The sequence below is a fragment of the Taudactylus pleione genome, unplaced genomic scaffold (assembly GCF_031769625.1).
Source record: "Taudactylus pleione unplaced genomic scaffold, aTauple2 ptg000103l, whole genome shotgun sequence".
Classification (NCBI taxonomy): Eukaryota; Metazoa; Chordata; class Amphibia; order Anura; family Myobatrachidae; genus Taudactylus; species Taudactylus pleione.
Window position 1 is genome coordinate 2,436,659 of NW_028284505.1, and position 27,125 is coordinate 2,463,783.

Below are 27,125 nucleotides of genomic sequence, written 5' to 3' on the forward strand. Positions count from 1 at the left end.
ACTCCAAATGTACTAGGGGGTCGGGGTGTCGCTTTCGCCACTCCTGTCGTCTCTGCGGAGGTGAGCATCCGGCCAAGGACTGTCGACGTGGGGCAGGAGGTATTTCCCAGGACCGTGCCGAGGGGCACAAGAGTGCTAGTTAAGGCTTGTTCTCCAGTTCATTTAGATTCTCTTATTAGATGGTTACATTTATACCCATGTAGAGAGGATGCACTTTTTCTTTACGAAGGTTTTTCAGTAGGTTTTCGTTTGCCCATAGACAGGCAGTTGATAGTTAGGGCATCCCAGAATTTGCGCTCTGCCAGGGATTTTCCCGGGGAATTGAGGGTTAAAGTGCGTGCGGAGGTTTTGCTGGGGAGGATGGAGGGTACTTTTCCTTGTCCTCCCTTGCATAATCTCTGTATTTCGCCAGTGGGAGTAGTTCCTAAAAAAGTGCCGGGCAAGTTTCGTTTGATTCAGCATCTCTCATATCCGGAGGGAGGTTCTGTTAATGATGCCATACCAGAGAATTGTCGTAGGGTCGTTTACCAATCATTTGACGATACCTTGAACTTAGTTCGTAGTTTTGGGCATGGCGCTTTGTTGGCAAAATTAGATATAGAATCGGCGTTTCGTTTATTACCAATGCATCCTGAGGCCATGAGATTTCTGGGTTTTAGGTTAGACTCGGGTTATTTTGTAGACAAGTGTTTACCTATGGGCTGCGCGGTTTCCTGTGCCTATTTTGAGAAATTCAGCTCCTTTCTGCAGTGGTGTCTACATGCCGGGACCGGACAAACGGGCATAGCACACTATTTAGATGATTTTCTCTTTATTGGTCCAGGAAGAAGTGACGTTTGTGCTGACCTCCTTTTTTCTGCGCAGTCCTTATTTAGAGTTTTAGGTGTTCCCGTTGCTAATGAGAAGACAGAGGGTCCGTCTGTTTGTTTATCTTATTAGGGAATTGAGATAGATACGTTGGAGGGCTGTTGTAGACTTCCCATTGATAAGGTTGAGAAACTGAGGGGTCTTATTGAGGTCTGCTTAGCAGAGGATTCGGTTAGGTTATGTAGAGTTCAGTCTCTCCTCGGCTCCTTAAATTTTGCTTGCCGTATTATTCCAGTGGGTAGGGTTTTTTGTAGAATTTTGGAGAGGGCAACAGCGGGCGTGGTTCGGCCGCATCACTACATTCGCCTGTCAGCGGAGATAAAGGAGGATCTTCGTATGTGGAATAGGTTTTTGATACACTTTAATGGTGAACGCATTTGGCCTTCGCCTCCGTTAGCGAACAGTTCGTTGCAACTTTTTACGGATGCGGCCGGATCGTCCGGTTTTGGGGCCTTTTTCAATGGGGAATGGTGCGCGGCTCCGTGGCCGATAGCTTGGCGCGAGGAGGGTTTGACGGACAACTTGTTGCTGCTGGAACTTTTTCCAATTGTCGTATCAGTTGAACTTTGGTCCGTGCGACTGAGCAACTGTCATGTAGTATTTTGGTGCGACAATTTGGGTGTGGTTCATGCCATCAACAACCAGCGTTCGTCTTCACATTTTGTTTTGCGTTTGCTTCGGCATTTAGTTTTGCGCTGCTTGGAGTTTAATATTAGATTCAGGGCGAAACATGTGCCAGGGGTGTGTAATGACATTGCAGACGCGCTGTCCCGTTTTCAATTTGATCGCTTCCGGGCGCTTGTGCCGTCGGCTTCTAACCTTGGTTTGGTATGCCCCTCGTTTGTGTGGCAGATTATCAGGCCGGCTTAGAAGGTTTGGCATTAAAGTCGCTTGCTCCATCGACTTTCCGGGCTTACTCAGCCGCTTGGCGGGATTGGTGCACGCATTGTGCTCTCCCAGACGTGGAGGGTAAGTCTCCGGAACAGTTGATTTCATCTTTTGTTTGGTTTAGATATCAGCAGGGCAGATCTAGAGCGTTTATAGGTTCCGCGCTTGCTGGTATATCCTTTTTCTGCAAATTAAAAGGTTTACATGATCCCACCAAGGCTTTCGTGTTAGTAAAGGCTTTGAGGGGTTGGGCTAAGGGGTTGCCAGCACGTTCAGACTCTCGCCGGCCAATTGATTTGCAGCTTTTGTCTGGCTTGTTGACTTCAATGGGAAAGATAGCGGTTGATTCTTATGAAACTTTTCTTTTTAGGCTTGCTTTTGCGGTAGCATTTTTTGGGGCGTTTCGTGTTAGCGAGGTAGTGTCTAGCAATAAAACTTCCACAGTTTCTGGTCTTTTGTTAAAAGACATTGTTTTTCGTGACTCAGCGATACTTTGCAAGCTGCGTTTCTCCAAAACAGATCAAACAGGCAGGGGGAAATGGGTTACTCTGCATAAGAATAGGGATTTAGACATCTGTCCAGTTCAGTTAGCTGCAAGGTTTATGGAGTTACGTCCTAGTGGGGGTGCGCAGTGGCTAATTCATGCGGATGGCACTCTGACCAAGTTTCAATTTGCAGCGGTTTTTAAGAAAGGTTTGTTAGAGTTGGGTTTGAATCCTTCAGAGTATGGCACGCATTCTTTTCGTATTGGCGCTGCTACTTGTGCGGCCCTCTCAGGGGCATCTGTGCAGGACATTCAGAAGGCTGGGCGTTGGAAGTCAGCTGCATATAAAAAGTACGTGCGTTGCGATAAGGAATAGGGGCGCACCCTGCGTTAACCCGAAAACGTTGCTTACCCGCCAATTGGTCAACGGTTAGCGTTGAGCAATTGGGGGTGTGAAGGGATTTTTAATATTTCCTCCCGTTAGCCATGATTTGACCCATTTGGTTCACGGGCAGGTTTTTTGGTTTTTCTTCTTCACTCGGGTTCCTGTTTTCCCCAGTTCTGCATCCCTGCTAGTCAGTTGCTATGTGTTACTAAAGTTGTGTTCGTTGGAATTGGGTTTGGTGCGGTTCTCACGGTTAGGTTCTCTCTTTTTCCACAGCATTGGCGGAAGAAGAGGGGCAGGTGTGGCTTCTTGGTCACTCATATATTTTTTGGGCGGAAAAATATGTGTTGTCCCAAAAGCAGGTTTTGTGGCCTCGCAGGTTTAGAGTGCGTTGGATTGGTGTAAGGGGCTTGCGTGTGGCATCTGTTTGGTTTTACATGTTGGTGGCAATGATGTGGGCCAGTTCAAAGGTGTGGAGTTGATTGTCAGGATTCGTGAAGTGATGGACGAGATACGTTTGCAGTGGCCCACTATTCGGATTGTATGGTCTGAAATGATGCCTCGTTTGACATGGAGGGGAGTGCGCAAGTATGGTGCTTTGGAGAGAGCGCGTAAGAAAGCCAATGTTGCGATTGCCAAGCATGTGGAAAAAATTGGAGGAATCTTGGTGAGTCATGGCTTTTTGGTTGGTGATATTGGGAAGTTCCTTCGTCATGATGGTGTGCATTTGAATGCTTTGGGGACCAGTTTGTTTGTGAAGGATTTATTCTCATTTTTGGTGTAGTTTTTGGGTGGCGGGCCAGTCTTTCCTTAGGGCCTGGCTTTGGCGGGAGTTCGCTGCAACTCAGTGGCTTTAGGTGGCGTAAGACAACTTTGTGGGGGCACTGTCCCTCATTGCCCCTGGCGAATTTGTCCTTCTCTTTGCGGGGGGACCCGGGTGCTGTTTTAGTGCGAAAGCACCTCGGATTGGCCCAGGAGGGAAGTGAGACTCTCGCATCGTTAGTACATCTTGAAGGGGGGTCGTTTAGTCGTCCTCCGAGTATTGATCAAGGTGAAAGCTAGAACTGAGTTGCAGCGTCTCTTGGCCACCCTGGTTAGGTTGATTGAATTTAATTTATAAATAAAAAGCTGTGACCTTTTTTAGCCAAGCTCTGGTGTCCGTGTCTTTATTTATTTGTAACTTAAGTTAAGTAAGCTAATCAGGTGTTAAGGTATTGTGAAGCAGTAAACCAATACAGATCTTATGGTAGACGAAATCTGTATAGGATTGAGGATAGATAAGATTGATGGTTTCTGCAAGGTGTTTTTGTATATGACAGCCTGTTGGCTGAGTGAAGGGTTGTGTCAGGTGGTCAGTTCATCCTATAAGCAGAGGGATAGGAGGAGTTAAATGGAGGATATATAAGGCAGGGTTAGAGGGCAGCTCAGCCTCTTTTGCAGTGGAATTTCGGAACCCACCATCCCACCCACATTTAAGTTGTGTTCACTAATCTGCTTTTTTCCAATTTAGGTGAGGCACAGCATGGCGGGAGTTCGCTGCAACTCAGTGGCTTTAGGTGGCGTAAGACAACTTTGTGGGGGCACTGTCCCTCATTGCCCCTGGCGAATTTGTCCTTCTCTTTGCGGGGGGACCCGGGTGCTGTTTTAGTGCGAAAGCACCTCGGATTGGCCCAGGAGGGAAGTGAGACTCTCGCATCGTTAGTACGTCTTGAAGGGGGGTCGTTTAGTCGTCCTCCGAGTATTGATCAAGGTGAAAGCTAGAACTGAGTTGCAGCGTCTCTTGGCCACCCTGGTTAGGTTGATTGAATTTAATTTATAAATAAAAAGCTGTGATCTTTTTTTAGCCAAGCTCTGGTGTCCGTGTCTTTATTTATTTGTAACTTAAGTTAAGTAAGCTAATCAGGTGTTAAGGTATTGTGAAGCAGTAAACCAATACAGATATTATTATTATACTGACTTGTAGGTACTAATACTACATAAATGCAGACAGATTATTCAGTTCCCTGCACAGTGCACACATACAGTAACCTCACTCCACAGACCTGTTGTACATGTAACCCGTTACCCGTGTGTAATGTATGATCATGTATGTGTCTACTTGTGTCTGCAGCAGAACTGGCATTTGTTATTTTTGACTCTTTTCAGCACCAGTGACCCCTATAGGGAGAGAGAATTATAAGTCATATATATACAGTGCATTCAGGGCCTGATTCAGAGTCGCTCGTAAGCGGCCGCTCGTTCGTTCCGAGCGATGTTTGCCCAACTGCGCATGCGTACGGATCGTAAAACGCATGCGCGAACCAGTCAGTGCGGCCGAAAATCGTTTGTTCGCTAAATAGCAAATGCCTGCTAATATGAGTGACAGGAGGAGGCATATGTGGGTGGTAACAGGGGAAGGTGCTTGAAAACGGGGCGTGGAGATCAGAACGCAGGCGTGCTTAAAGGTCAAAACGGGCGTTTTATGGGTGTGCATAATTAATACAGCAGCGTCATTGACCACGTCACTGGGTTATTTTATAGTCAGAACTGCTCGCAAGATTGTGGTAGCAAAAACCAACCCCAAGAATAGCGAGCAGTTCATACCCTGGTCGATGTACTCGATTAATCTAATAAATAGCGGACATGACGTAGGATGCGAGCGGCCAGGGGGCGTAGTTATCCAAAAAACGACCGCAAGTTTTGTTCGCTCGTTCAGACATAGAGGCGTGAACAGACCACAAAGAACGAACGGTTCATTTGAATAGCCACCCCTTTTTTCTGAACGAACGACCGCAAATAGCGTCCGGCTATGAATTAGGCCCTCAGATCTGTGAGAAGCAGCAGAATACAGTATATAAGAGGCTGCTGTACATGGTACCCCGCAGCTTAAGAGCAGGGAGGACACACTCCAATCTGTGAGCTTGCAGAAAAATTCCTAAATGTTTCTTTGGGGAGCAGAAAGCCTGCGGACGATCATTGGAAAAAGGTGATGAGATCAGAGACTGCAAAATGTCAGTGGGAGGACTTTTTATATTTTATTAAAAATTGTATGTTTAGGCCATTTTTCTTCTCCGTTTTTCCGTATTCTCTTATATTTACCAATCCTGGTTTAAACTTGCAAAAAAACACCTGCTGTCACAGCGAAGACGTCCGTGGCCAGCGACAGACACCATCAATGTTGGTTGGTAGTGTGTGTATCCCTGTCAGCTGCGCACTAAATAAGATGTGTTACGCTGCCTGCCCATGTTCCAGCTGGCAAGGCTGCGCACATGCATTAAACCATTTGGGTACTTTCCGCCTCGATATGCGCGATCCGCTGAGGCGGTACAATGGCAGTAAGCAATTTGGAGAACATGAAGATGCGATCGGACATCGCGAGGACGACAGGTAAGCGTAACACCATCGCGAGATAAGCGTTATGCTTTTAACAAAAGCTGCAAAGTTTTTTTTTTAACAAAATAATGATGTACTCAGCCCCCATTGTGCCCCCATTGTGCCCCCATGCCCCCGTTGTGCCCCCGTTGTGCCCCCATGCCCCCGTTGTGCACTAGAAAAATGATACTGCAGATATCTCTTTTCTTTTTTTTTTAGTTTCATAAACATAAAACTGTCCTGGAGAAAAGAAGAGAAGTGACCTCCAGCCAAACAGCCAGTAAACAGACCCCTTTAGGGGTTTATGTACTGAGCCTTGGAGATATATAAAGTACCAGACAATCAGCTCCTGTAACTTTACAGGCTGTGGGGCCTATTCATTAAACGTAAAAATTCTCTGGAGATAATTAGCTTTAGAACTCTCATAGAGTTCTAGCTAATTATAGGTGGAATTCATCATTCCACCTCTCCATAAGTATCTATTCCGGAAAGCTGTCATTTTTGTGATGACAGCTTTTCGGGAAATAGATACATTTCCTGCCTACACTACATTATCGCATCTGGAAACAGTGCTGCGCATGCGCTGTTACATCTGTAAAACCAGCACATGCGCAGCACTGCCTACAGATGCGGTAAGTTTGTGTACCCCCCCCCACCCCCCTCCGCTCACCTTCCCCCCCCCCCCCCCCCCGACTTACCTGTCCGCGCAGCAGCCTCCGGCTCCGTCCTGCTGGTCTGTCATGTGGTTTCCCAGCAGACCATATGACAGATTAGGAAAAAAAAATAAACTTTTTTTTTTTGTCTAAACTTTCTTGTGCTCTGCTGGGGAGCACACATGACAGACCAGCCTCCGGAGCCTGAGGACAGAGCAGGGCGCCGGAGGGACTCGTCGGGGGACCTGCACACGCGGATACAGGTAAGTTTCACCTGCTATTCGCCACCTCACAGTGGCGAATAGTAACTGCATCAAATTCCGAAAATTGATCATTTTTGGAATTTGATGAATACCATAATTTCCACATCCCCATACTAATGTACTAATGTACTAATGTATCCATACTAATGTACTAATGTACTAATGTATGGGGAGTGTGGAAATTAACGCAGTGGAACTTAGCAAGGAGATATCTGTGATATCTCCTGTGCTAAGTGGCTACATGGATACCAAAATAACGTTATTTAAGGAAAATGTCCTTAAAAATTTTATTTTAGTGTTGATGAATAGGCCCCTGTGTTTGAAAAATGACAGTTAGGAGCTGATTGGCTGGTACTTTATCTCCAGCCACTTGATCTCTCCCCCCGATTCGTCCGGGAGCCTCCCCAAAATCAGGTGCTGCTTCCGGCCCCCCGGAAAGGCAGACAAGTCACTCCCCCCGCTGTTACCCCACAGCCAGGGAAGACCGATGACGTGATTCACGCCGAATCACATAATTTTGGCCTCGCCCTCTGCATCACAATGATGGTAATATTGGCATTGTGTAGCGGGTGTGGGGCCCAAATGACGCTAACGCGTGGCCATATCCAGCTACGCCCACAAATGCCGGGTAAGATGTCCAGCCGTGCCCCCCTATGCCGGGCACGCCCCCTTGCTGGGCCGATGTGGCTGCTCCCTCCCGGAAGGGGCAGCTAGAATGTTGGCAAGCATGCTCCAAGGCTTAGTACATAGAGACCCCTTAATCTCCAAAGCGACAGCGCTAATATTTCCGTTATGTCACGCGGATGTAGGCGTGTCTGCTATAGAGACGTACATGGGTGCTGGCTTGGATAAAAACAATAATTTTCACTTTGCAGTAGATATGTGCGGTTCTCTTCTCCAGAAATCCGACTCCACCATAATTTCGGGAATCTGGACAGATCCGAGCTGCGATTCCCGTGGTTTCTGAATTCTGAGAATCCAAACAGCAGGTTTTGGATTGCGGAAATTACATGATTTTACCTGTTTTTAAAAACTCTTTACTTTTGTTTTTTTTTACACACCCAGATCCAAAACCAAAACACAAAGATCAATCCGGATCGAAAACCAAAACACGGGGGTCAGCGCACACCTCTAGTTTGCAGGGGGCTTATGACAATAAAAACATTCATATTTATATTCCATGAAAGTAAAATGGACAAAGAGGTGAATCAGATGTGCGTCATGTAATAATGATATATATTTCATATAGTGCTTTAAATGCATATACGTACGGGAAGCCAGCGGACGCAACGCCGACCACCGGCTTCCAGACTACATAATCCCGGCGAGGGTTAAATGACAGGTGTCTAAATCTAGACGCCTGTCATTTTACCGATGCCGGGAGACCGGCGCCTGGCATTCCGATCGAAGGGGTGCCGGGCAAGGACAGCCGCGAGGGGGGGAGGGTTAGGTTTAGGGCTCCCGAGGGGGACTTAGGGTTAGGCATCCCCCGGGAAATTAGGGTCAGGCTAGGAGAAGGGGGGTTTAGGGTTAGGCACCCCCAGGGGGAGGGTTAAGGTTAGGCACCCCCCCGGGGGACTTAGGTTTAGGCGGCAGGGAAGGGAGGGGTTAGGTTTAGGCACTTAGAGGGGGGATTAGGGTTAGGCACACGGGGGAAGGTTAGAGTTAGGCATCCTAAAGGAGGGTTAGGGGGTAAAATTAGGTTAGTTTATACTTACCTTTAGGACGATCTTGATTTCCTCCTCTGTCGGGCAGCGGTAAATCATCCCGAATGCCTTTAAATGTAATGTAATACAGAAGTTATTTGACTGGTGAAAGGATTCCTCTCGGCTGCACTAGGTGTTACACCTTGTTGTGAATATGGTAATTGCTGACATTTTTTTTTTACTGGAAGGAAGTTATCAGCTTCGCTATGTCGCTATTTATGTCGCTATTTATGTCGCTATGTCGCTATTTATGTCGCTATTTTTGTCGCTATGTCACTATGTCGCTATTTATGTCGCTATGTCGCTATTTATGTCGCTATTTAGCTCTCCCCGAGTTGGTCATTACTGAACGTTCCTGCCTGGGAGGAAATAGCTGCACCACAGAACAGATCTTGTAGCTTATTCGGTAACCCGCCGCGCTCACACTGTCACCTGTGATTCTGTGCAGCATCTCATATCTGAGAATAGCTTATGTAAGTAACCTTCAGGCATTACTTTGTTCTGACAATGCATTGTGGGAATGTGCGAGATGAGGCAAGAAGAGCTTTGTCCAATGTGATGAAACCGTTTGAGTTTGAGGAATTATAAGGGGGGCAGGGACGTATTTATAATGGGTGCAAGGTGCGCGTTGCACACAGGCCCCACACACCGCACACCCTGCACCCAATTACATATACTTACCTCTCCGTCGGCCCGGCGCTGGCTGCAGAGCTGCAGAAATCACCGGGAAAAGTGTTATTATATTTAATATAATATTGGAAGGTAAAAGATATACAACTTTGAGGTTTTCAGCGAACAAAAAAAAATCACGATGAAAAGAAAAATAAATTGTTTGTTTAGAACAGCGGTCCGCAACCAGTGGCATGCCTACCAGGGTCACGTTGTGCACATATGAGGGTCAGGGGGTACGCTGATCCAGTACCCCCCTCAACCAATAAACAAACTTGCCAATATTTATTTTAGAGACCCTCAGGTGTTCCTGGAAAGTAGGCAAGTGTGCCCCTATGTGTACCACTCTATGCTAGTGGCACAAAATACTTCGGTAAACACTTCTGTCCAGTCCCATTCTCCTTAGTCCCTATTTGCGTTGACGCCCTCACTGAACGTAGCCTACGTGAGTACGCCCCATTACAGCACAGTTATGCCTTTTCGGTCGCATCGATGCAAATGAAATGACGGTGATTTGTGCGAGCACGTGCAGCGTGAAAAACACAAACGGTACGCTCCACAAACGGGCGATGGTCGGCTCCGCATAAGCCCCATAGTGTGGAGAGGCATTCGGTGCAATGGAAATTCAGAAGCAAAACTCTAAAGCTGTCCACACACTAGACCAACTTACATCCAACCAGCCAACTTGTTGATTGGTTGGAATGAAAATCTGGTAATGTATGGGAGTAACTGACAATCAGCAATTTGCTCCCAAACTCCGGAAAATGGACAAAAACTGTTGTTTGAACAAATTGTTTAGATCAAACATTTAACAAACTTGTCTTAACAACCATCTTCATGTGTTTTCTGGCATTTAGGAGCAAATTGCTGATCATCAGTTACTCCAATACATTACCAGATTTTCATTCTAACCAATCAACAAGTTGGATGGTTGGACAGATAATCTTTAGATGTGTGGCCAGCTTAAGATAGTATCAGGAGAAATTCACTCCCCTGTAACCGGCCTGTTCCACAACATTCTGATTGCGTAAAACTCTACCACGACTCCACTGGTCACTGATCACTGGTCACTGGTCACTGGTCACTATATTTGCCTGATAATTGCTCCACAATGATGTAAAATCAAAGTTATGAAATTGGTTTAGCAAATAGGAAGGAATGTTCTTTCTTTGTTTTGCAGAGAGATAACGAATGTTATGAATATATGTCCGGCCGTGACCCAATAATGTTTATTAACAATGAAGTGACATTTCGGTGAATGCCAGGGGGCAACAAGAGAAGTTCTGATCTAAGTCACAGCTGTACACATAGCTCAGCTTCATCATCATCATGAACAAATCCTTTAAATGACCCAAATTACCTCCTCCGCACTGTGCACTAAAACTGCGCTGCCGAGTGTCCAACGGAGTTATGGATCCCATTATGTGAAGCAATTTGGTGAACTATTATGTGATAAACTCTGACACGATTGCAAAAAAAAAAAAAATCCTAATTCCCTTTGACTTCTGCCAGTTGGTGTTAAATTTACGAGGCGTGAAGTAATCTGATTCTCCATAACATGTTTTGCATGAAGATTTCAGCAAAGAGGCAATAGCATGGGTCGTGCACAGTTTGGAGAAACGTTCTCAATGTTGCACACCGGGAACGTTTTCACAGGCGCAAAATGCACCTGATTAATGTTTCCTGCATTAAATTAATCTTTCTCCATCTGTCCAGTAACAACTGTCACTCTCCCCGTTACTTTTGTTAATATTTACAGAAAAACTCTACTAGTAATTAGTAAAAGATAATTTGGTGCCATCACTTAATGGAATAATGGGCTCTCTTTATAAATGCTGCAATTTAAATATATTCTTATTACTATTTTATTCTCTATGAACTCTACAAGGGGTGTATTTACTAAAGTGTAGGTGGAGTTGTTGCCCATAGCAGTCAATCAGATTCTACGTATCATTTATCTAGCATCTTCTAGAAGATGATAGCTAGAATCTGATTGGTTGCTATGGGCAACAACTCCACTTCTAAAAACCTGCACTTTAGTAAATATGGGCTTAAGGGCCTGATTCAGATCCGCTCGCAACCACATTGCGCTCACAAGCGGGTCGATGTTGGCCCAATGCGCACGCGGCGTGAGCGAGCCCCACCACTCGCTCCAGAGATCGCAGCAAAATGGGGCGGCTGTCGATGTTGATCGACAGCTTGCCCCATTTTGTAGGCAGGGAGGGGGGGTGACTGAAGAAACGGAGGCATTCCCGAAGGAACGCCTGCTGTTTGTGGGCGTCCGTACTGACATCACTCGTGATGTCAGTAGTGGACTTCCGGCTCTATTAGAGCTGGAAGTCCACTCGGCATTGCGAGTGCTGAGACCCTACCTTAGGGTCTCCTCGCAATGTAATAATCGCGACCATCTCCTGCCCGCTCGCACTAGCTGTGGGTGGGCACCCTCAGGTTAGCGAGCGGACAGGAAAAAAAAATAAAAAAATTACTCCCCGCCCTGATTCAGAGCGTGCGCTCGCAAATAGCGAGCGGCTCTGAATCAGGCCCTAAATGTTCAAAAATATACAGGGTCAAAAGTCACACAGTAAAACCTAATTATTGGCTATTTGCATTTACTATCATTAGTCCAGCAAATATTAAATAACACATAGGCCCCAGCCTCCAGTACTAAACTAACCATGATATCAGGAAATAGGACTAGAAGAGCTCCCCCAGTGGGCGAAACTGTAACAAAGAAAAAAATGCCAGGACTCTCAAAAATGGGAGTGCTCTGGTTTTATTAATGGAAATGTATCATTATTTTTCTTTGTTCTACTTGACATTAATTGGTTAATTTATTGTTAGTTTTAAAAACATCATGGTTTCTGATGTCCCACATTATAGAACGATAAACGGAAACTTCTTTGGGAGTGGTAGAAATGTTTATTTAATCAGAAATCAGAGATTATATCAGTATATATGAAATGTAGGGACCCCACAGGTATGCATGACTTTATAAGGAGGCATTCCTCTTCAACAGAAGAGCCCTATGGATTTTAATTTTTTTTAGCAACATTTTGGCAGTAACTCGAGGACAATTAATAATTATAATGCGTTATTTACCATCTAAGCACATTTCCTAAACTCTTGCATTCACCTCATCTCAAGGTTACGCATTAACTGTATCTATATTTTCAGGTTTTAATGTTATATCAATATTTGTGTTTTATGCACTGTCACGTTTAATTGGTACCGTGTGCTAGAACAATCGTCCAACGTTACCTTGTTCTCCAAAATATATTCCCTTTTTTTTTTTTCCTAACTGGTCAATTTATCGGTCTCATTGATATTCCAGTGATTTATTTCCCCTCCCCTAGTTTTCTTTCTAAGACCACATAATAACATGACATTTATCGGCGTCATTTAAAGTTAGCATCGGATCAGGTCCGTCCCCAAATACCAGGCTATGTAAAACACAGAAATAATAATATCTGGCATTTCAGCTACTATTAGTTCCACTGAATCTATTAGGACTGGCAATAAGGTAAAACTATCTGAAACCCCTTTTGGCTTATTAGGTTCTTCCTTTTGTTAAAATAGTGATTATGGAGCACATTTATCAACGAGTTTTATCATATGTATCATTTTTCAAACAGATGACAGTTGGGAGCTGATTGGCTGGAGCACCGTTATCATACGCAACAAGTTGTAAAACGTGTCGCGTATGATAAAACATGTTGATAAATGAGGGCCCTATTAATTTAAAATTCATTAGCCGCCCGTCGCTTCCAAAAACTGCCGCACCAAGAGCTGTATTTCCAAGCGCGGTGGGCAGGCAATTACCATAGGTTCTCCACCCTGCCACCAGAGACAGGTCAGAAAGGGGATCCACCGTGTTGCTATTATGCTGGCATTGTCCCTATAGGGGGCAGGCATGTGTACAATGTGCATGGCCGAGAGCAGTCTGTGCTGTGATTGGGAGGTCAGAAAGACACTGTTGCTGAACTACCAATCATGGGAAAGCAATTCTTTAAGGGGGAGATGTATCAACCCTTGGAGAGAGACAATGTGGAGAAGTTGTGCAAAGAAACCAATCAACTTTTAACTGTCAATTATCTAACGCAGTCTTTGAAATCAAATTGTCATCACACAGTTGCCTTACCAAATGCACAATTTCAAGAAAAGACAGTGTTAGCCTGGGCGCGCGTCCCAATTGGTTCCACTGCAAGTAAGAAGGGACTGGCTGCTGGGAAAGGGCTTAGTATGGGCAGGGCCGGCTCTAGGGGTGTTCGACCTGAGCGGTTGAACAGAGGCGCCACCCATAGAGGGTGCACCCTTCCCCAGCATCCTGATTTCAGCGGGACAATACTGTCCCGCTGTTCCACCCATGGGCCGTAGTGGCCCGTGGGTGGTCAAATCGGGGGGTTGGGGACCCCCACCACCACAGCTGTGCGACCGTGCTGAGACCCCAGAGTCTGAATGGATGCTGTGCGCATGCGTGCGATGTCCATTTAGTGTCATGAGAGGGCTGGAGGAAGCCCAGCTAGTGAAGCTCCTCCCAGCCTGACATTATTTGGAGGCGTGCCATGCTGGCACTCCCCTCAGATAACGTCACATAGGGAGGCATGGCCTATGGAAATTAGGCCACGGCCCCAAATTCGATAAGGAGCGCAGAGCACTCGGCCGGCACAGGGCGCTATTAGCCCTGGAGCCGTCACTGAGTATGGGACCAATGAACTATATTCTGCTCCCCATGTCCTAATTAGTTTCCCTATCAAATTTGGCGACATTCTGGTTGCCAGATGGGGGTACACATGGCTCTGAATAGGTGAAGTATAATTATGGCCACTCTGCATGTATATCTTTAGCTCACTCATTTGTTTTCCCGTCATGCAAAACTGCTCGTGAATCCGCACTAACAGGACACGTTGGATTAGGAAATTCCTATAATAATTCCTATAACTGTCACCTTACTTGGGACCTAGAAATATGAGGGGAGGGGAGATAAATTTATAGCCCGAGCAAGCGAGTGTTTTTAATTAAAAAATTATGGAAGCTGTCAGCTTATATAATATCAGTTAAAGGGCAGATATATGTGGATGATTCTTAAAAAAAAATAATATATATATATATATATATAAAATTAAATATAAATCTCCCCTTAAGTTTCATTGTGACGTGCAGACTCCGGGGTCACAGAAGGTGAGGACCACAGAGAGCGCTTCTGAAAAGCAATAATAGAGAACATTATGGCAGATGAATGCCAATCGAGGCTACTATCCTGCCTGCTTTATTGTCTTCCGTCTAATATAGTCGAACATAAAAAGAATTGTCTCTTTGTATCTATCATGTTTATTTTGTTACACTGCTTTATGGAGGAAAGGAGCTGGGAAGATTGTCTCTACTGTAAATCCTGCGGATTACTTATAAACGCGGCCAGTTAGTGCCATCGCTCACGCAGGGGGGCGTTCGCGATTTCGGGTGCTGGTGTGGGTGAGCTCTGCTGTACTCTCAAAGCTCCTTTAGCTGGTTTTAGGAAAGAGCTTCTGTTTGCGCTTTATTAAGCAACAAACTGGAATTGTATATTATTAACATGTTTTTAGGCTCTCAGGGGTCTATGTACTTTAGGAGATACACTGGAGAGAGTTAAAGAACCAACCGATCAGCTCCTAAATGTTGCTTTGTTTGGAAAATGACAGTTAAGAGCTGATTGGTTGGTACTTTATCTACATCCACTTTGTGGGCGGGATGTACTAAGCGTCGCATCCGCGATGCTGTACGTTCCACCACTTATCGGGTACATACCGCGATAAAATCTCTCAGAGGCTTTAGGGCCTGATTCAGAGCCGGATGCAATTAGCGCTCGCTCGTCCAGAAAATAGTGGTGGCTATTCAAATCAACCGTTCGCTCTTTGCGGTCTGTTCACGCCTCTAGGTCTGAACGAGCGAAAAAAACTTGCGGTCGTTTTTTGAAAAAATATGCCCCCTGGCCCCCGCATCCTATGTCATATCCGCTATTTATTAGATTAATTGAGTACATCGACCAGCGTCTGAACTGCTCGCTATTCTTGGGGTTGGTTTTTGCTACCACAATTTTGCGAGCAGTTCTGGCTATAAAATAACCCAGTGACGTGGTCAATGACGCTGCTGTTTTAATTATGCACACCCATAAAATGCCCATTTTGACCTTTAAGCACGCCTGCGTTCTGATCTCCACTCCCCGTTTTCAAGCACCTTCCCCCGTTACCACCCACATACGCCTCATTCTGTCACTCAAATTATCAGGCATTCGCTATTTTGCGAGCACATGAATTTCGACCGCACTGACTGGTTCGCGCATGCGTATAACGATCCGTATGCATGCGCAGTTGGGCAAACATCGCTCGGAGCGAACGAGCGGCCGCTTACGAGCAGCTCTGAATCAGGCCCATAGACGCCTTATTTTCTGGATGATAAAGAGGTAAAATGGACATTCTCTGATAAAAGAGAACTGCAATTAGTTATTTTATGTAAATAATTTAGCGCATCCTTTCAAACCCTGTTTTGGGAGATTCTCACCCAGAGACTGCGGTCTTACCCTGGTTAACAGTCAAGAGATGTTTCAAAACAATCTGCCTGCATTTTAATAAGACTGGCGGTAAAGTTGTCGTTCCGACAAAATAATGTATAATGGAATCAGCTTGAGTTAAGACTTCTGCTGGTTCTTACTAGCGTTGGAGAAGGGCCAGGCACGGTTGAAACATTGGGATAACACATACAGTAGTTAAAGCCCCATCTCCCACCCCTCCCCTATTAGAGCACAAATGTCTTGATGGGGGTAGTAGTGGAAGGGTTAGTAAATACAACTATTATGTACCATCTACTTACAGAATTGGAAGTTCTGAAATACAAAATCCTTCATCAGTACCTTAAGGACCTTAGCTGAAGAAAGGGTAGGATTTAGATTTCTTCCAAGGTCAGACTGGCCCACAGGGGTACAGGGGAAATCCCCTTGCTTGAGGGCTCCTGTGGGGGTCAGGTTCCAGACTGTGCAATGGAATTACACATTGTTACTCTATTAAAGGGTCAGTTACCTGGTGAGTCGGGAACATGGATGAACATAGGTGCTTAGTTCCTTTCTATAATAAGTACAAGATTTGCCCTCCTGACAATCAAAGTGGGCGGTCTTTACACATCCCTGTCCCCCCCTCTTGTTGGCTGTGGGCTAAGAATAATGAGCACACTTGCTGCCAGTGATGGGAATGGCATTACCATTACTAGACCTAACGTAGTTCTCACTGAGTTTTAGACACTGACTGGTCAGTACCGGGGTCCCTTATCACATGTACTGTGCATGAATGTGGTATATACTGTACAGACAGGATCACCATCATGAGCTTAATTATTCTACATATGTTATATTATACTGCATTCCCAGGACTATGGTGTCATCACTACAGTGCATCACTGTTATTAATCATGCATGTACTATCAGTATTTACTATATATGTTTATAATGGGGTCCAGACCATGCACTCTCTAATGGTTAGCCAAGCCCCTGTGGTGGCTGGCCACACCCCCTATCATGGCTGGCCACACCCCTTAAGCATGGGCCCCTACCGATGCATTTCCCCCCCCGGTTGGCCCTTCATGTCTCATCCCGACATTGGTTTCTTCTATGCAATCATAGCAATATTACCATGTCAGATAGTAATGTAAACCTATAATACTATATAAAAGTGTAATTTATGCACCAGGATGAAGTGACTCTGCATATCAATAACATATAATTATTAATTAACATTAAAAGTTCATAAGCAGTACATTAATCAATTAACGCAATGCAACAGTTATGGAGGACCTTATACATTTATTGTAATAATTGCTGTATCGCACTTGCCCTGATTCACTTATTCAGGAAGAATGGCCGTGCAGATAGCAAGAGATGTACAAAGCTAATTCCCGACTTCCAATATCAGTACAGCATTATACAGCATTATACAGCATTATACAGTCCGATGCTTGGAGTCTGCTCCTTATAGATGGATTGGGGAAATGAGTCCATTACAGAGTCTGGAGACAGCGGTGAGATGCTGCATGAATCTCTACGGTTCTGAAGCACGTTCCAGTGTTATCCCAGGTTCGGTTTGGACAAGTACGTGTAAATATTACACCAATATATATCATTTAGGCTGTGGCGTGGTAACTCCAGTTCATTTTGGCACACCTGCCATTTTGGGTTCCATTGATCTGGGTCCTTCACCCCAGTTCAACACCAATTCTCAATCCCAAACCCATTTTTTCATCACAAGTGCAATAAATTGGAGCCCAGAGGAGCATAGCCTTCATCAGCGTGATACAACATCCATGTAAGTCATCGTCAGTATCCAAATGACCTGGGGAAAACACAAATTGAAATGAACCATCGTCCAAATGACTTAAAATGTTATGTGTAAATATGGTGCCACTAAGAGCGGTAATACAACTAAAAACTAAAGGCAATAGTAACATTATGACAAAAAGGGTTCTGATTCCATGCATGCTATTGTAGCTGTGACTGCCTCTTTTACTGCAAAACGTCCGCGTCTTCATGCTAATGCTCTGGCTGATGGTATCCGTACAAAGACGCCCGTTGACTGTGCGTATTTAGAAGCTCCTTCAGTTGCATTAGCAGTCGCAACATCGAACATTGTACCAGCCGTATGGAGGTGCAGATCATCCTGTGTCAGTGCAATTGCTACACGCAGTCACTGACCACGACATGACCGCAACACTACCACGTCTGGCTAGCCACTCCCTTGTTTCCAGGAACGGCCAATTAAATTGTCTCTCTCTCTGGGCCTTATCATAGCTGGATAAAGTATTGATGTCAGATGCAATTGTCCAGGAATCGGTATGAAATACCGGCGGCTGTTTAGCCACCAGTTCAAATCCCAACAGGAGAAGCCCAATAGTAGGAGATCCCGACACCAGCTGGTAAGTACCCTAACCCTCCCCTCTTCCCCCCCTAACCCTAACCCTCCCTTAGGGGTGCCTAACCTTAAAACTCCCGGGGTGGTGCCTAACCCTAAATCCCCCTGGCAGTGCCTAAACCTAACCCCCCCCTTCCTGCACCCTAAACCTAACCCACCTGGGAGGGTGCCTAACCCTAACCTTCCCCCGGGGGTGCCTAACCCTAACCCCTCCCCCCTAGGGGTGCCTAAACCTAACCTCCCCCCAAAACCTAACCCCGCTACACTCTCTAATCCTAACCCTACCTCCCACAGCTAACACTACGGATGCCCCGGACTTACCTCGTTCGGGCTGTCGTCCTTCAGGATTCCGGCGTCGGGATTAAAATGGGATTCTGTATTTCGACTCCTATCTTAAGTCCCCCGTCGGGCTTCTCCTGTCGGGATATAGACCGACGGCATTTAGTCCGCCGGTCTATAAACTGCATCCCATTGTCCAATATTTTAAGTCTGCAGATGTGTCCAAGTCGCATTGTGCATGCTTCCCGGTGGTTACCATCGGGGGACACCAAATAAATTTGGATGTGGCGAAAGGTAATTTTAGTGGGCATTCCTGGGTTGTAACAGATGGTGGCTTTCCACATGTGGGCTTGTCATGGTCAGCGATTGCGGCTTTTGCCGCAGTTGCACTGATTGCGGCCTCCATGTACAGACGGACATTCTGCTCCTCCATAGGGCCTGTGCAATGTTCGATGGTGCGACTAATGTAAAGCTGATTATGCATTGCAAAGTGGCAGATAAGCACCACATCCGGTGGCCGTCTCTGTACAAATCCCACCGGCTGCAGCACTGGCATAAGGGCACAGTGTCCACCTCCGAATCAGGCCGTCTGCATCCAAGTTTGCTCTGCGTCTCCTGGTGGTAACCATCGGTACACATGCTCAGTGAGGTTGAGATGCACGCACAGACTGAAAACATCAGACGCTCGCCCCGCGCCATTGACAATACCTCTGACTCAGGACCAAAACAGGGAATTAGAGATGGCTGCACTTCACATCAGCTCTGTGCACGACCTCCAACATCATCATCTTCCCATGAATGTAGAGCAGTTAAAGGCTTGTGAAGGTAGTGGGGAATGACATTGTGTTGCTGACGAGCCATCACCGCAAGGATAATGTTGTTTAGACGATCTACCAGATACCGAGCCTGATTCTAAGTCGCATGCAAAACACACGCAATGACAATGTTCACGTAGTTGAGCGACGTTTTGCAACTGCGCATGTGCGGAAATTTCTGAAAACTCCTACGGCGCATGGGGTAAACAGAGTTTACGCATCAAGGTGCTATTGCGATCCGGTCAGACAGCATAAACAAAAAGTTGTGGAAAAGTGACGACTGTTCCTGGGTGGTGACTGGGAGGGGGCTGGAAAATATGCACACGAAAATTATCCATTCAGTGTATGTGTTATGGTCAATGCTTTTGCCATATCAGGTCCTCCTTCGGTGATCTTCACAACCTTCTTGGTGATAACTGCTGCCGTGGAATATCATGGCTCTTCTTCCAGGAGCCGGAACAATAGCGAAGAATAACAGCAGACACACGGCTACTCCTAACTGGAAGATAACTACAACAGTGCATGGGCATCATGAGAGCAAAAGCCATTTCTAGAACCAGCAGCGGAAGGAGGTTCAGTTGGGATAAATAGTAAAGGACAGTTAGGGTTGACATCTGAAGACTCTCTCACAATGTCAACAGTAAGTGCTTCATGTATTCTGTCTCCACCTTCTACTTCATGTATCACATAGTCCCCATATCTCTTGGATTGTAAGTTCGCTTGAGGAGTGCCAACTTTTCATTTTGTTTTCTGGCATTACTTGTATTTTTGTTTGTGCTCTAATTTGCTCATTTTACAGCTCGGTGTAATGTTTGTGGCGAATTAGAAATAAAAGCTAATGAGAGCAATAATAAGGTTCGGCAGAGTCACTTTTGTCACAGTCACAGGATACTTTGCAAGACCCTCCATTGACCATTAATGAGCTTGTAAAAGCAGTAACCCCTTGTCATGGCAGTATCACTCATTTATTCTCCATTGGTAGAGTATATTGGTCTTCTCTGGGACTCTATAAGATTGCCCCTGACAGTACTTGGGGCCTGTCTCACAGGATCAAACCCCTGGTAAGTCATTGCAAGGTCCACGACGTGCAGGGCCGTAACTAGGGTAGTGCGACCAGTGCCATGGCACAGGGCACCGCAGGGCAGGGGGCATTGTTTGGGCCTGTCAATTTTCTTGTTTATTATCATTGTCACTTGTAGCTTCCTCTTCTTTTACCCCCAGCATCTCCTGGCCTCCCCTATCTCTTCCCCGGCCCTTCCCTATGAGGCCATGGCCCTCTCTCAGGTGCACTATATTATGTCCCTATTTATCCCCAGCATCTCCTGGCCTCCCCTATCTCTTCCCTGGCCCTTCCCCATGAGGCCATGACCCTCTCTCAGGTGCACTATATTATGTCCCTATTTATCCCCAGCATCTCCTGGCCTCCCCTATCTCTTCCCTGGCCCTTCCCCATGAGGCCATGGCCCTCTCTCAGGTGCACTATATTATGTCCCTATTTATCCCCAGCATCTCCTGGCCTCCCCTATCTCTTCCCTGGCCCTTCCCCATGAGGCCATGGCCCTTTTTCAGGTGCACTATCTTATGTCCCTATTTAAAAAATTGGGGGGGGCAAGCGCCAATGCTCTCTTTGGCACAGGGCACCAAAAAGTCTAGTTACGGCTCTGACGAAGTGGCACAGACTACTCAGCCGAAATATCTGTCATCTACCGTTACATTTATTAGTTCCTTAATGTGTTTGATGAGTAAAGCGCTCTTATTAGACCAGCTGAAATCAGCCCTTTTCAAATACATGTTATTGCTGCAAAGCGAATGAGACTTTCTGTCTTAGCATTCTCAGAGGTTGGTCCCTCCTGGGACTGCAACCTCCCAACCTCTTGTTTAACTTTCCTTATTGCATTTTGTGCATTAGGAATTCCCCGCAGAGCGGCCGTAAAGAGTGAGATCCTCGCGCGCTGCGCAATATAACGACACCTACTTATTACAATACATATTTCTGCAGACACTGAGTCATCGGCAGTAATATTCTGCAATATAGTAGATAGGAACCGAGCGAGTATCCTAAGTTCATATCAATATTTTTAAGTTTGTCATTTATTTGTATTTGGGGCATATTAAGCAGGAAAGTAAATTGTAATACCAGCTTATTCTAAGCTCAGCAGGCACCACATTAGTTATCTGTAGCCTCACAAAGGAGCAATGAGGTTTATAGGCAGAGGGAGACTTCATGGGCTCGTAAAATGATAAAGTAGCAGACAATTGTTATTGGGGAGATGTGCGGGTGGTGGAAAAAAACACTACGCCCAGACACAACCCAGCCAGCTTAACGCTTGATCTTTTTGTTTTTGATTTTTAACTTGCCCATAATTTGACAGAGTGAGTAAACAATCGAGGTGTAACTGCAGGTACGGCGGACTAATGGTGCCCGTACCGTACGTGCTGCAATATAAATGGATATTTCCGCAATTGTAGACCTAAAGGCAGCACCACTGGGCGCAAAGACTGCAGAACCTGATCTGCACCTGATAGAGCCGTTAAATGGGGTTTGGTATGTTTTGTCGACAATCACAATGTGCGCAGTCATTATCTAGTCACCACAATGACGACAGGTACAACATGGCGACAGACAAAACATGATCAAAATTTGGACAACCACAATTTCAATTTGCAAAATACTGACAATTAAATCTTCTAAATATCGACAGCCAATACATCGCCAGACAGATAATAATGATACCCAGATTTAACCCTAACCCCAACCCTAAAATTTCTCTTAACAATATTTTGATGTGTCCACATTTTGACTGTATCATCATTTTGCAGGGGGTCAACATTTTGGGCCATGTCGACATTATGACATTAAACATTATGGTGTTGCACTTTTGACTGTCGACATTTTTATGGGTGATTAGATCCCATCAAATGAGATGAATGGTAGATGCAGTCGGGGAATTACTGTATGCAGTCATCGCCCCGTGTTCCTCCGCCAGTACCGGATGTTTGGAAGAAGCACTGAACACCCGGATCATTACTTGTTCGCCACACATGTCAATGTAGGGATGTAATTTTTCAAACACTGCCTGTGAGATGACAGTTGGGAGCTGATTGGCTGGCACCTTATCACTTTCTTATCACTTTTCACTCTGTCTCCTAACACTGCTTAGTAAATAGACCCCTAAGTAGGGTAATGAACCTTCCTTTTGCCAGTTGCTAGACCTGGTTTTTTTGTGTAGAGGCTGCCATCTTCACTTTTGACAAATTGTAGAATAAACTACATCCATGAAAATGTTGGTTGTCTGTAAAGTTTTCTACAATTGTCAGTAGATTATATTTTCACAGAACCTACAGTGATTATCTTGCTGAAAAAAAGCCTAAAGCCAGAAGTGTGTGCGAATGAACTTAGGGAGTACAGGTCACGGCTAAACAGGCTGGGGCTTTGTCACATTATGGCTGTTATTCTAACGCTCAAGGGGACACCAGCAACATTTCATTTTTCATCAGCTTCTAAATATAGTTTTATATTGTGGCTTAAAAAAGTAGGCAAACAGCTGGTTGCTCAGGGTTACAGCTTATTGCGCACCCTGCACCATTTCATTATATAAACTGAACCATTGCAACAATTACATTTTAGACATTGATAAGTACGGTATACTGTAAGGTTCAGACAGTTGAAAACTTCTCCGGAGATTAAGCCGATAAGTCATTTCTATGTCTTTACCAAAGACGAATCAAGTACAGTAGATGTTCCTGGGTGCTACTGGAACCTCTCCTAAATACTGAACGTAACACTGACATCCACGACTGATTTTACATTAAGCGTAAATCAATTGCCATTACCTGAGATGCGCCTATAAATAAAATGAGTAAAGCTCTCGGATCTTGAAAACAACAAGCACTAACTCTCGGTTACTGCCGGTTAAGGGAAGGTCGACAAAGCATTGTTAAGGTCAGGGATGTTCTAAACATGTCCATTATTTTTATCATTCAGTATTTATGTATAAAGTAATAGCACTGCCACACTCCTCTAACCATGGCACACGTTTTAAGGTGCGTACACACGATACGATTAAAATACACAATATGAACGATAACGATATCGATCATACCGTGCATTTTTCGGTGCCTCCAACCCATGAACGACCTGCGATGCACAGGCACGTATGGACGATAAAGATATCGTTCATCGACCATGCATGCAGGCCAGGTTACTATAGGGACCCGCGATCAGAGCTGTCTTACCAGCATTGTGGGCCCTGGGCAAAGCAATGCACTGGGGCCCCTACCCACCCATTCACGGGAAAAAAATGTAAATGGTCAATAAAATTAAACCTTTAGATTTAGTAGTACTTTCAACAAAATCAAACAAAAATGTTAAATAATTGGCAAACCGAACAGTATGAAATAATTATTTAATAATAATCAACACAAATGTTTGCGAAATTTCTTTTTTGAGAATTTTTTTATAATTGGCTTGAAGTCCATGGTTTTCAGGATGTCATTTTCCATGCACATGAGTGAAAGCCAGTTCAACCGCTGCTGCCCCATTGCGCTGCGAAGCTGATTCTTTATAAGTTTCAATCTTGAAAATGAGCGTTCTCCTGTACAGTTGGTCACCATTGTGCACATGAACACTCTGAGTGCGATTTCAACATTGGGAAACACCAATTTCAAGTTGTCCAAAATTAGTTTGCTGTACAATGCAGGGAGAGTTTCACATTTTTCATCAAGATCCATGTAGTGCTTGAGATGCTTGCATTCATTTAGAAGGGCAGCATAATCAAGGTCTTTATCATACACATTAGCCAGATGCTCACACTTTTTGTCTAGCTCATCAGAACCAATTGTTTTCAATTGACCGAAGAAGGAAAACAGATTTCCAATCCATGAATAAGCTTCTGCAAGTTTTGTGAGCTCAGAGTTCAAAGAGTCCAGAACAGGGAGGAATGTTTCTACCTTGAATTTTTCACTTTTGTTTATAATTATCTCTTCTCCAGATCCATCATATCTAGTAAGACGTACACTACGCTTTCGTTGCCGCTTCTTCACATCACTATAATCCAAATCTGGACACCTACTCCTGGCCTTCAGTTCATATTCACTGAATGTATCTCTAATTTCCTGAAGATAACTTTTCAGAGACTCAAGAAGATTCATGGCAACAAGTATATTCACATCTTTAGACTGCAGGAACTTACTTGTTTTGTTAAACCTTTTAAGAATGTCGTTCCACAAAATTGTCAGAAAGATTGTTTCCATGTTCTCCATTCTCTCACTTAATCCTTCTTCCTCTCGCCTTGTGTTCACTTCTTGGTTAGTGTCAGCTGATAAAGACTCCAGTGCATCTTTAATTTTTTCAAAACCTTCATGCAGAGCATTAACAGCATCAAAATGTGATGACCATCTCGTATCAGACAGACGCTTGACCAAAACATCTTTTCCTAAAGATGAGGACAGAACATTCCATCGATGTGTAGAAGCTGAGAAAAAAGAATATAAATGCTGAACAAAGTCAAAGAAGGAGACAACCTGTAGAGAGCACTCTGCCGCTTTTACTCCCACCAAGTTCAGACTGTGCCCAGCACAGGGGACATAGATGGCCAACTCATTCAGTTGCCGAATCCGTGCTTGCAATCCAGTATAGCGGCCCGACATATTTGAGGCATTGTCATATGACTGACCACGGCAGTTTGACAGCGGAATTTTGTTTTCATTCAGGAAATCTACAACAGTGTCTGCTAGATTCTTTGCTCCATGAGAAAAAATGGGGATGAACTTGAGGAAACGCTCTACTGGCTCACACCCTCTAATGTACCGGATTGTAAATGTCAGTTGATCAATGTGTGAGATGTCTGGAGTGGAATCCACACTTATTGAATAATACTTTGATTCTTTTATTTCTTCCAGAATGGCAGAAAGAACATGTTGTCCCATTAAATCGATAAATTCCTCACAAATGTTTGCAGATAGATACGATGGGTTCCCCTTTCCAGCATTTCCATACACTTTGAGATGTTGTTCCAGAAAAGGGTCAAATTCACTCAACAGCTCTAGAATACCTAAATAGTTTCCATTGTTTGATGACCCAATAGTTTGATTCTCTCCACGAAATGCCAAGCCTCTTGAGGCAAGAAAGCGAATGACAGAAACCACACGTGTCAACACTTTATACCAGTACTCCTGCTCTGAGCGATATTGTTTGATCAACAAAGAATCTATGCATCCAGTTTCTTTATGGCGAATTGAATATGCGATCATGCACTTGCGATGTTCTTCTCCATTTTCATGATCTACAATAAGATTGCTGTGTTTCCAATCTTTAAATCCTGATGTAGCAAATGGAGATTCTTTATTGGACAATAGGCGACATGCAAAGCAGTACAAACAACCTTGTGATGGTGAATAGAGTAGCCATTCGCGTTTTACATATTCACCATTCCGCAGTTCATGTTTGAATACATTCTTTGATAGATACCTTATCTGAATTATCTCTCCTCCGGCTCCTTTGTACTCTCTGCGTGAATTTTTAAGGTTGCAATCATGATTCTGACATGATGTTGGCCCACTATGAATCCAGTAATCCACTGTACTAGTATTCTTAATATCCCATAGTCCGGGATCTGTGACATGAATCACACTCTCTGTACACTCCTCTGCCATTATAGATTGGTGTATTTCTTCTTGTGGAATGTCCTCAGGAGCAGGTAATGGTATGTCTGGAACTGGATGACTGGATGCAGGAATGGATGTAGATGGTAATGCTGTATTTAGAGGAGCAGTACTAGTAGCTGATGTTGCACCTGGGATTATCCAAGATGTCAACTTTGGAAGTTTGCTAATTTTCTGCTTCTCCTCTTCAGCTAGTTTCCTCTTTTGTGCTCCACTCATAGAAGTACGCTTCATTTCCCTGGCAGTACAGCTGGATTCAATCTACAGTTTAGTGTTGTAAAGAAAAGGAAAATAATGTGCTCTTTTTACTCTACCAACTTTAGGGGACTATTTAGCATTAAATATTTGTGGCATATTCCTCGAAAACACCATCAAGATTTAGCCCAGCCGCACCTGCGTTGTCAGCAGACCGTGCATGCACAGGAGTCCCGGTCACTCACCCAGAGCACATAGCATTAAAATACTGAAGATAGTATAAATAACACTAAGGGCCATATTCAGTTTTATGGCGAAAAGTCAGGGGTCAGACTTTTCGCAATCATTCTGAGGTTTTTACTGGGATAAAGTATCGGGCGTGTGCCCGCTTATCCCAGTATTCATTTAGGATCCAGCGAAAATGGGATCCAAGGTAAGTATCAGAAAAGTCCTGGGAATTTTCGGGAAATCATCCTAGTACCCCATAAAGATGGTCTGACATGGGAGATCACTATGGGTACCCCTGATGTGGGCTGCTGAAGGTAGTCGGGGTTTTTAAATAGTCGTGGCAGGTGTATAAATGCGGATTTAGAAGAAGGGGTGAAGAATAGCATTTAGATTATTTTTTTGGAAAAAATGACTAGTCCCTTCAAATTTTGGGTACATGAAAATGGGTGCAAGCATATTTTGAACTCCCTAAAGTCATTTTATTTAATTCTTAAAAAATCCACCTGCCACAACCATCACCATTCTAGAAAACACCTGCCGCATACATGGAACACCCCCTGAATCAATTTTGCTAGTTTAAACCTTTGTTCTCTAATATTTTTTTTTCAACCCCAAAATGAAAGAACATTTTTTGGGGTGTGCTGAAGATTTATTAAAAATTTTTGGGACACAGATAACTTATTTTTTTTAAGCCTGCACCCCTAAACCCCAATTCTGCATTTTTTTTCGCCATGTATTAATTACATGGTGAA

The 27,125-nt window shown here is 44.6% G+C and overlaps 1 protein-coding gene across 1 annotated transcript; it reads right to left on the reverse strand.

The window, feature by feature from the left end:
• Positions 1–23,703: 23,703 nt before the first annotated feature.
• On the reverse strand, positions 23,704–26,184 carry LOC148525598 (zinc finger MYM-type protein 1-like). The gene has a single exon (XM_088470755.1). The coding sequence runs from the start codon at positions 26,182–26,184 to the stop codon at positions 23,704–23,706; it is 2,481 nt and encodes an 826-aa protein (XP_088326881.1).
• Positions 26,185–27,125: the final 941 nt, after the last annotated feature.